The 10,721-nt window shown below is 34.7% G+C and overlaps 2 protein-coding genes across 8 annotated transcripts in view; both read left to right on the top strand.

Moving 5' to 3' along the window:
• The first annotated feature begins 2,078 nt into the window (after positions 1-2,078).
• LOC105270234 (three prime repair exonuclease 2) lies at positions 2,079-5,223 on the top strand. Of its 7 annotated transcripts, XR_892514.1 has the most exons (3): positions 2,079-2,165; positions 3,005-3,913; positions 4,894-5,223. XR_892514.1 is itself a non-coding variant. In XM_011311060.1 (2 exons), the coding sequence occupies exon 2, from the start codon at positions 3,040-3,042 to the stop codon at positions 3,778-3,780; it is 741 nt and encodes a 246-aa protein (XP_011309362.1). In that variant the 5' UTR covers positions 2,079-2,165; positions 3,008-3,039; the 3' UTR covers positions 3,781-4,664. The 7 variants fall into 7 exon arrangements, 6 of the variants coding, with proteins under 6 accessions (XP_011309362.1, XP_011309361.1, XP_011309366.1 ...); XM_011311060.1 differs by lacking the exon at positions 4,894-5,223 and having other exon boundaries at positions 3,008-4,664; XM_011311059.1 differs by lacking the exon at positions 4,894-5,223 and having other exon boundaries at positions 3,005-4,664.
• A 4,258-nt stretch (positions 5,224-9,481) lies between these two features.
• Positions 9,482-10,721, top strand: part of Sclp (leucine rich repeat containing protein 20 sclp) — a 9,487-nt gene continuing 8,247 nt past the window's right edge. The window contains exon 1 of the mRNA XM_011311057.1: positions 9,482-10,044. Coding sequence (XP_011309359.1) covers positions 9,888-10,044 — 157 coding nt within the window. The 5' untranslated portion in view covers positions 9,482-9,887. The remainder of the gene's footprint in view (positions 10,045-10,721) is intronic.

Below are 10,721 nucleotides of genomic sequence, written 5' to 3'. Positions count from 1 at the left end.
GTAATACTCAAAATCTTCATCCAACTCTAATGTAAATTCGGTTAATTCAATCCGAATAAAAACCAATTCACATTTTGGGAAATGAGAAACCTCTTCGTGATGATTTGATTTTTTCGTCACAGATGCTTCGTTGATGATGTATGCTGCTTTTATATAAGAAAAATAATTAACGGAGGATAACTGCAAGTAACATTACCGAATATGAATAGAACCTCATTTAAATTCTGAGTTTTAATAAGTCATACACATGATGTATTTTTATAACTTTTTTGGATCCTTATTCATGTAAAAAATCTTCATTGATTGGTTGATCTGTTTGGGGCAGCACTACTATATCATAAAGGATAAAAGATAAGAATTTTTTGCGTGTCCATGACAGACATAGATGAAGCTATGGTGGTATTTTTCCATATCCCCGTACCCTGTGCTAATCAGCTGATGTGACGGTCAGTTATCTATTCGATTAATCGAGATCGAGTGTCACATAATCGATCATCCACATGAGATTCGCCATGTTCGATTAGTAGCCCATTTCTTTCATACTGTGGGATCAGGATAAAACAATTTCAAATTTTCCAAAATCAAATAACTCCGGTCCCCAATAGATATGCTTTTTCAAACTTTTTTCCGGCAAATTTTAATGCCATGCAGTTCTCTACATCCGTGGCTAACGCCAAAAATATTCACGCAGAGGTATAACTAAGCGGACACCCATCCAAGTACTGACGGTCTCTATTCTTCATGGTACTGATCAAACTAAATGTTGTCTAGCTTGAATGATCGCCGGAGTCACACACTGCGCGGCTACTCTCCGCTTTTCCTTTTTGGATTGATAAATTAAGTAAATTGTAAGCACGTCTAGCTATTGGCGCACGAATTCTCAGAACTGGAAATAAAAATAAATCACTTGGAAAAGACGCAAAACGTTGCCAGAGATACAAAGGAGCCAACGAACTAAGCGTAATGTTAACAGAGACAGGGAAAATCGTTTTTCTGTTTTTTTCCATCGACGGTGCCGTCAAGGTTGTCCAATTTTGACGCGGAAATTCACACAACCCACGTCACTGCTCCTATTTTACGTGACTTCTCGCCATGGATATTGCATTTTAATCTTGATGGATTTATACTTTGAAGTAATAAAAATTAAATCGGCGGGAAACGGGAAACTGCGAGCACCGGTTAGTGGAAGGATTTTACTATTTATTAATAAAACTCGCTGAGACACTGAACAAAAATATTACTCTCACTGAATGGATTGACTTGAAAATTAATTTCTTGAGACAAGTTATTAAATATTTGCATTTGAGATTGATTAACGGTTTTTTATTGAAGTTTTCTTTTTTTTAAGCAATAACATAAAAGTAAAACACTTGAACTCGAAGGTTTTAAAATTGCTTCTGCTAAGTTATTTGATTTCAGTCAAGTCAAAGGAAATTCATTTAGGACAAGTAAATGCAATTCAATATTTGCATTTAAATCAACTAGGTTTTTTCCTTCAAGGTTTAATTTTGTTTAATCAAGAAAATCAAGCAGAAGTTCTTTAACTTGAAAATTCTAGATATTTAGTGGTATCAAATATGTTTACTATTATTAATTATTAATTAGTTTAAATTAATTATTTATTATTATTAATTCAGAACTGATTACAGTTTTTTGTATTAAAACCCGTTGACCCAGATGAAAAATATTACAATTTTTTTTTCATTGTATATATTTTTTAATTTACAAAATACTGATACACTAATTACGTAATACGTATCATATACCTAATATTAAAATTTCGATACCGAATGCATACATCAAAAATCAGTACAAAAAATGGCGGTTATTTATTTAAAAATATTCTGCTGAAGTCACAAAATATTTATTTCCCCATACAATTTATTCTTTTAATTTTCATTATAGGTTTTCCTTTGTCCCCAGGGAGGAATAATTCTCTGGATTTTTATTTCTACTGAAAGCATCTATTGAAAATTGGAAAATCGATAGCAAATTAATTTCAAAATTGGCACGCACCCGGTATGATGTCAAGGGAATCCCCCTCCTACGTCAGAACAACAAAGTGACGAAAGACATGAGAAAGATATGAGATCATTCGCGAAAATCGATCGTCAACAAATGAAAGCATCAATTCCTCCAATTCCAGAGAGCTCAACACCTATCAGGTAAATTAACCATTATCATTATTACAATATTAACAACACAAAATTACTGATCTTTGTGTTAATCGTCAATTTTTTAATAATATTTTTTTCTCCTGCTTCTCACCGATTTATCCTCTGGGAATTGATACTACATCTACATCTACATTTCCCAAACTGGAAAATCACTACTAAATAATATCCGGACTGTTGGGGATCGGTTTTTTCGTTTTTTTTTTACTTGTGTCGAGTCTACCAACCTCACGAGTAAAAAACCCCATCCTAGCAGTGCGAAAATATACTATTTTATTTCGTAGAATGGAAAATCGCATGTTTAACCTCAAAAAGTGTACCTCAAGTTCTTGCTGACACGGAATATCTAATAGTCACAATAGTGAGAATTATTTCATTGCAATTCACCGGTTATTGCGGTTAAATTTTAAAGTCTCAAATATAAACAATTTTATTTCGGATAAAATATTCCTGATAAAGTAACCACAATATTTGATTCAAGCTCGATATATTTTATGAACTTCATGTAAGAAAGAAAACCAAATAGGAAACCAATATTTTCCATCGAATTCTATTGCATTTCTATCGACGTTCCCATTTTTCCTATTTTTAATTTCTTAATTTTTCTATATTTCTATTCTTTCGAATCTTTTAAAATGTTCAATAGAAATATTTTACAGACAAAATCATCAAATTCGATATTAAATGTGTGATCTACCCTAATTTCTTTCGGATTTTCAAAAAACGATTCATGTTGTTCCTAACAAGATTTATTTATCAATCTATTTATCATTTTTCTTCGCCAGTAATTCCGAGTACAATTTAAAATGAAAGATCAAACTTTCCCCCAGTAGATTGAGACAACGAGAACCTCCAACTGCTGAAAATGTCGTCAACCCTGGAGGCCTCATCAAGTTCCACCGAGAGTAGCCCGGAGAGTCCCTTGAAATCACCTCTCCATCCCGAATACAAAATCGTCTTCTTCGACCTAGAGACAACAGGACTAGAGCCCAACTGTGAGATTCTCCAAATAGCAGCTAAATATGGATCGAGAATGTATCGTACTTACATCCTTCCCACCGGACCCATTCCTCAGATTGTTAAAGACATCACAGGAATTGACATGAAGAACAACAAAATGTACGTTCGTGGTCGTCCAGTCACTGCTGTTCCCAAATCAACAGCACTTTACACATTTATAGCATTTCTGAAATCTCTCGGTGGAAAAATCATTCTAGTCGCCCACAACTGCTTCAAGTTTGATGGGCCATTGCTGACTGCAATTGTCTATCGAGAGAAGAAGATGACAGAGTTCCAGGAGATGGTGATTGGGTTCTCCGATACTCTTCCATTGTTCAGGGAATATTTACCAGGACGTCGGGAGATTGGAAGGACTTATGGATTGAAGTCACTGGCTGATGAATTCTTGGGGGAATCTGCTGGAGCCCATGACGCTATGAATGACACCTGCATGCTGGAACAGCTCATCATGCGGGACAATATTCCTATCAATGTGGATGATATAATTTTCTCTTATGAAGGGGTTGATGTCGTGAGTCGCATGTTCCATAAGAATTGGAGGCGTTATTGTCGCTCTCCGGAGACCTGGGATACTTGGAAATTATGAAGATATCATTTAGAGAAAGAAAAGTTATTTTGAAAAATTATTAAAAAAGATCTTGTCCTCGTACGACAAACGGCAGACGACAGAAAAATCCGGAGGAATAATCGTATTGAGTATTAAATACTCAAATCATTAGGTAATCCCACAGATGTTAATTGCTAAAAAGTTTATCACCTAGAAAAATCCTCTCTCATTTTCCCTCAAATCACTAGTTTTCCGGATAGTCTAATCTGAGAATGGCACGTCGACAATTAACTTATTACCACATAAATAAGCATTCGCTGGATAGATATGAAATTTTTCGAGTTGATAAGGAGAATTTCCGGGTGGGGATCACTCCTACGCGTGAAAGATTTCAATGACGCCCGTGTATCACGATTATTATGTTTTCCAAAAGAAAACCTTTGTTAAATAAAAAAATATGTGTACACGCAATATTCCACTTCGCATGATAATTTATCCAAAAAACGTGGGAATTTTCCATACCGTTATGAAGAAACTTCATAACTTTAATTTATGGTCAATCAGGATTTATAAGTCTGACATAAAGTCATGGATTCTTCGATAACATCTCCTTTATTTGTTTATTCTTATTTGTCTCTCGTCTATTTATTATTTATTATTCTATAAGACATTTTTATGGCGACATTTTCTGTTTTCAAATTAAATTGAAGTGAAATAATAACAGACTGCGATAATAAAATGGTTGTGGAGATAGAAATTACTTCAATTTATTTATCGAGATGTAATATTGACAGATTGGAACAATTCCATGTGAATTTGCGTCAATTAAAAATTGAATAATAACAATCAAGTCAATCAATATATGATAAAAATCGAATATGATCTAAGATGCATCAAATAGAGACAAATAGAAAATATAAAACAAGAAACATTTAATATTAATTATTAAAATTACTAATTTCTCGAAAAATTGTATTGATTTTCTATTAACACTTTCAAGGAATTTTATTGTGATTTAATTGATATTCTATTTGAAATTCGCTCATGACAATTGAATTTTGATATGAAATTTGCAATGAAATTTGATATTTGATAAGTGATAAGTAAATGTTAATAGTTTTTTTATTGATAATTTACATTTTTCATTGACAGATTTGTGAGGATAATGAAAAGTTCGAGATATTCAAAAGATTTGTTGAAGAAAATTTTCCCAAGTCTGGCACAACCACAAATACTGAATCCTTCAAACCTTTACATCGACAACTAATTAAACAACTCTTAAATCTCCAATGATCAACGACTCCTCGACAAATTGCTGTGTTGATTTTCATTTGGTGAATTATTCCTCGCACACTCTTATCTGCGTCTTCAATTAATGGATTAATTCCTCAATGGTTTTATTCACGAAATAAATATACAGAAAGAACCATTTGGAAAAACTAAAAATAGCTGGAAGAAAAAGATAAGTGCACAAGTCATGGGGGATTTTATTGGGAGGTCTTTCTATTTTCGTGGGCCAAAATTGCGCGCAGTAATCTTTTGGATAAGATCCAATATATACCGCTCGTGGATGATAAACAATTTCATCCGCGTTTGGCTTTGGTTGTCCTCGACTAGATTTCCCAGTTTATGGAAAAAATTCCACATTTTTTCCAACTATTGATATCTCCGGTATGAAAATATGTTTAGGCGGGTGAAAAGGGAATACTTTTCGCCCTTGGGTGAAAATGGAATACTTTTCGCCCTTGGGTGAAAATGGAATACTTTTCGCCCTTGGGTGAAAAGAGAATACTTTCTGCCCTCGGGTGAAAAGGGAATACTTTCTGCCCTCCAGTGAAAAGGGAATACTTTCTGCCCTCGAGTGAAAAGGGAATACTTTTCGCCCTTGGGTGAAAAAGGAATACTTTCTGCCCTCGGGTGAAAAGGGAATACTTTCTGCCATCCAGTGAAAAAGGAATACTTTCTGCCCTCGAGTGAAAAGGGAATACTTTCCGCCCTTGGGTGAAAATGGAATACTTTCTGCCCTCAAGTGAAAAGGGAATACTTTCTGCCATCCAGTGAAAAAGGAATACTTTCTGCCCTCGAGTGAAAAGGGAATACTTTCCGCCCTTGGGTGAAAAGGGAATACTTTCTGCCCTCAAGTGAAGAGGGAATACTTTCCGCCCTTGGGTGAAAAGGGTTTACTCTCCGCCCTCGGGTGGAAAGGGAATACTTTCAGCCCTACAGAGCAACTTTCCTCACTAGGGCGGAAAGTATTTGCTTTCTTTCTTCGTTTCAGACAGCAAAATACGAGGTTTCCTGCACAGGCATGTTGAAAAATGGCATATGCATCCCGGACGGGAAAGCATGACTTTCCGCCCTTGATGCACAATATACTATTGCCAATTAAATCTGATAACTGCGAGAAAATAAACAGATATCGAAGGTTTCCATGATTTTTTTTTACTTTCAATGAGAAAAAAATTAAATTTCATTTTTTAATTGTAATGGAAATACTCCATCTGGATTAGATCGGGATTTTCTCTTGAAAAGATCAAAACTATAATTAAACTCGGAGAAAATTTCAGATTCGCAAGGTTTTTAAAAAAATCGGCCGTCTTTCTAAGAATCAAAATGGTGGAAAAAATCTGGCACCTCTTCAATTTTTGTGTGATCCTGCTCGAAGTTGGAGGAAATTGGACAAAAATTGGAAGCGCATTTCGTTAAAACTTGAGTCAAACGGGGTCTTATAACAGGATAACAGAACAATTGAGGAATTATCCGCTTTTTGCCCGACTTTGAAGAAATCTTAGTTCTGTACGAGCCAAGTTAATAAACCATAAACACTTTTATATAATAATAATTGAACTATTTTATTATTAGGTTCTCATTTCGAGAACTGTTCTCGAACTGCATAAAGAACAGAAAAATCATAAAGACCATATCATCGATCCCACATTTTCTTCCTGCCTTTTATTTATAGCTACGTCATTTGTTTATTTATTGAACATTTGGTGAGAGAAAAGGCAAGTGATCTCACGGTATATTTCATTTTCATAGTTAAATCCTCAAATTCGTATTTATTTCTTTTCGTTCCGATAAGGAGTTACCCGAAGAGTCCCCCCATTTTGAATCTTAGAAAATCCTCGGAGAGTTCCTCAATTCAAGGATATGATGATTGATTTTTATTGAATGAAGAAGGAAAAGGATCTCTCCCTGTGGAAATAAAAAATGTTGATAATTTTTTTCAGACCAGAGATTTTAGGAGTTTCTCCTCCATTAGACTGACGGAACAAAGAAAGCCTCGAAATTCTTCATTCGACCTTCGGCTTTCCGTCCACCGAGCGAAGAAAACCATTTCCCCAAATAAAAACCACTCCAACTTTGCCTTTGTCTGAGAAATCCGAGGAAAACGCGTTCCCCAACTTTTTGGCACTCACACAAAATAATATCTTGCACGTGCGTCACATTCGGACTACTGAATTCACCTTGTAATTACCAGAAACAGTGAATGACGCGTAAATACGAAAGGTAATAAATAAATAAAAATAAATAAAAAATTGTGATACCCTTCGACCTTCAACAAATTATTCGAATATTTCCCGACTAGGTTTAAACAAATCACGCAAATGTTGCATAATATATTTGATTGACTAAAATCGAAGTGAAAAAAATAATCTCTTGAAAACCTTGGATTGGGATTGAAAAAATAATGAAAAGTAAATCTATTGATCAAAATCCCGTCAGATGTTTATGGATCATTCCATTCACCCATTTCACGTCTGCACGCTTTCTAAATTATCGTCGAGCTATTCCGAATTGGGTTGACAGCCCAGAGGTCAACAACTCGAACAATAAACGATTTTCCACATCGCAGATGGAGACAAGTGGGAAATTGGTTTCATCTTCACGTACTATTTTTTTTATAACAACGAACATTCGGGGCGCACTCTGCAGGCCTTGATCATCATCTCCAGGCACATGCAGAAAAATGTATTTATTGAGAGCACTTGGTATGCACAAAAATTAATAGTTATCCCATAGCCTATTTGGCTCATATTATTATTTTATAATTTTTCTTAGAACAGCATCAGGATAAGGAGAAGAGTTTATATAAACAGAAATAGAGAGAGATGAATGAACGAGGGCCTTGTGTAAGATGGGTCCAGAGCGTGAAAACTATGAGTCAGTAGAAGGTGCAGAGGTCATAGGAGAAAGATATACCTTCTGAGTGCGTTTAATAAGAGTTAACGTCTAAGCCTAATCAGTTTTATTATTTACTAATTCTAATAGTATTAGTATGTATAGTATAGTATAGTATAATAACTAACGAGATCTACTGCGCACTCCGTGCGCCGAATTCGAATTTCGACTTCGGATTCGAGTTGACCAATAAGGAATCAGTCTTACGAGTTTCGACTCGGGCGAACTTCATTTACGTATCTCTGCTTTCATGATAAGGATAGTATTCGTTAAATAAAATCGATAATCATGTACTAAATAGAGTCTTCACGTATGCGTTTTCAATTATGATAAAAAAACATAACTAATACATGTAGAGTATACATCGTACATCTGCTATAAAAGTAGATTATCATACAAGTGAAAAAAAGTACTTTATGATAAAGGTGTGAAAAAGGGCACATTTTTCACAGGCATTATAAAATTCTGGACGATTCTTGTTAGAAAATTACTATTTTAATGAGTGTCCTGGCAACCCCGACCTTCAGAGCGCCTTGTAACCCTTAGGATCATCAAAGAGTTGTTTTTTTCACTTGTACTGTAATGTCCTATTTTGACGAGTGTGTAAGAATGGTATATTTTATAACAAGTGCGGAAAAGTTATTTTTGGCATGTGCGATTATACCATTCGTCATCGGCTCGTGCTATAAATCTCCCTCATGCCAAAAATTACTTTGTGCACGAGTGGCGAACATATTATATTATGCATCAAGGGTGGAAAGTCAGTATTTTCCGCCCGAGGTGCACATGTCATTTTTCAACATGCCTGACAAAGGAAACTTCGTATTTTGCTGTCTGAAATGCGGGAGAAAAGTGGATATTTTTCGCCCTAGTGTGGAAAGTTTCTCTCCAAGGCGGAGAGAAGACATTTCCGGCCGAGGGCGGAAAGTATGCCCTTTCCACCCGAAGGCGAAAAAATACTAATCTTCACAGTGTGCGGGAAAGTCACTTTTCGGCACATCGTGATGAAAAATGTGTTTTTTTCACGTATTATACAATTTTTCATCTTTATTTAATTTAAATTTAATTCAATTCAATTTTTTCATATTTTACCAGTATGATAAGCTGATAAAAAAAAGAAGTTGTTTGCGAAAAAGGAACGGTTTCCACTTGCATTATAGAATATATTTTTTGTATGAAGAATTTTAATGGTTGGATGAAATTCATATTTTTTGAAAAGTACAAAATTCGACAGATCTGTCTATTTGAAATGTTTGTGAAGAAGGAACGGTTTCCACTTGCATTATAGAATATATTTTTTGTATGAAGAAGATCAATGGTTGGATGAAATTCATGTTTTTAAAAGTAAAAAATTCGATAGATCTGTCGATTTGACATTGGAGAGAATGGGAAGAATGGAGCACGTGGTGTTCTGGCGCAGCCCCGCAGTCTACAGTTGTTTTCAAACAAAGGAGGAACCCACTGAAACAATGTCAGCTGATCCAAGATACATCTCTCTTCATGTACAAGTGAATTGGGTGGGAGGTGTAGGTTGAAGGCTTAAATACCACCGTTTCAACCTGTGCCAAGTCAGTGCCAGCGGCGATTCCTGCGAGACAGGAGAGCGCTGCAAATATTTAAACAATTTTTTATTCGATAAAACAACAATTTCACTCAGTGTTTACTCACTCCGGCGTACGGTGAAAGTCCTATCCTCATTAACGTGGGAAATGCCCTCATTGTTCCACCGAACAATTTCATGAGATTATCCATTTTTATCTAACTCAGTTCTATTGTTCACGCATTGGTTAACGGTTTTTTCCGTTTGCACAGAAGAATCCGGAAATTACGTGGAAATTACGGAAATTACGTTGGTAAAATTGTCGTTTTTTTTTTTCAATTTTTCGTTGTTTATTCCGCGTGTGAATAAGTGAAGGAGTGGGATTTCCTTGTTTGAGGTGGAAAAGGGAGATTTAGAGTTGAGGATGAAACCACCGGCGTATAGTAATGAAGGAGTTCAACAAATCTCTCAGGAAGAGGGTGAGAGAAATGTTGCAACTGCCATTTGCGTTCAATTGGCTGGAAGGGCAATTATTCGAGTTGTTTCCAGGTGCGAAGAGGCACAGGACAATTGTAATTTAGGTAAATATTCTTCAAATAAACTTCAATCCACTCGTCTAATCAGTAATTGAATGACAAAGTAATGGGCATTATTTATTCTAATCAATTACATCAGTTGGTCGATGGTCCAATAAATAAATAAAGTGTCAATAAATAGGACAGGACGTCCAAATTATTAGGAAATGTTAACACCTCAATTATCAAGTAAATATTGATTTAACAAGTGAAAAAATTAAAAGTAACAACAAATTTTAATTAATTTTCTGGGAAGGAAAAAATTTTCCGAGTGCAATTTTGATTTAATTCGTTTCTTATTGAAAGTATATATTGTTTATGAATAATTTGTTTAAATAATCATATGTATAGGATTCGTATCTTTCAATGATTGATATTAAATATTGAAGTTGAGCTATAAATGTTAAAATAATAATGTAAATATCAATTTTGAATGACAGCCTGAGGATTGAAATTCATTTAGAAATTAATTAGAAATTTATTTCACCTCAAGTCTTCCCATAATTATTAAAAAACACTCGAATGAATTCAATGACTTAAATTATTCAAATAAAATAACCATGAATAATCATTATAAACAATAATAACCACTGACGATTATTATAAATGATAAATTTAGAATCGGGTTTTAAATAAAAAATACAATAAACTATTTGAATCTCCTCAAACCGTTTTCCTACGAT

The sequence above is a fragment of the Fopius arisanus genome, unplaced genomic scaffold, assembly GCF_000806365.1.
Source record: "Fopius arisanus strain USDA-PBARC FA_bdor unplaced genomic scaffold, ASM80636v1 scaffold00081, whole genome shotgun sequence".
In the NCBI taxonomy this organism is placed as follows: Eukaryota; Metazoa; Arthropoda; class Insecta; order Hymenoptera; family Braconidae; genus Fopius; species Fopius arisanus.
Note: the sequence above shows the minus strand (reverse complement) of the source record. Positions and strands in the feature narration are given on the sequence as shown.

Coding starts and splice junctions, on each gene's coding strand:
- LOC105270234 (XM_011311060.1), top strand. CDS start 3,040: ATGTCGTCAACCCTGGAGGCCTCATCAAGTTCCACCGAGAGTAGCCCG.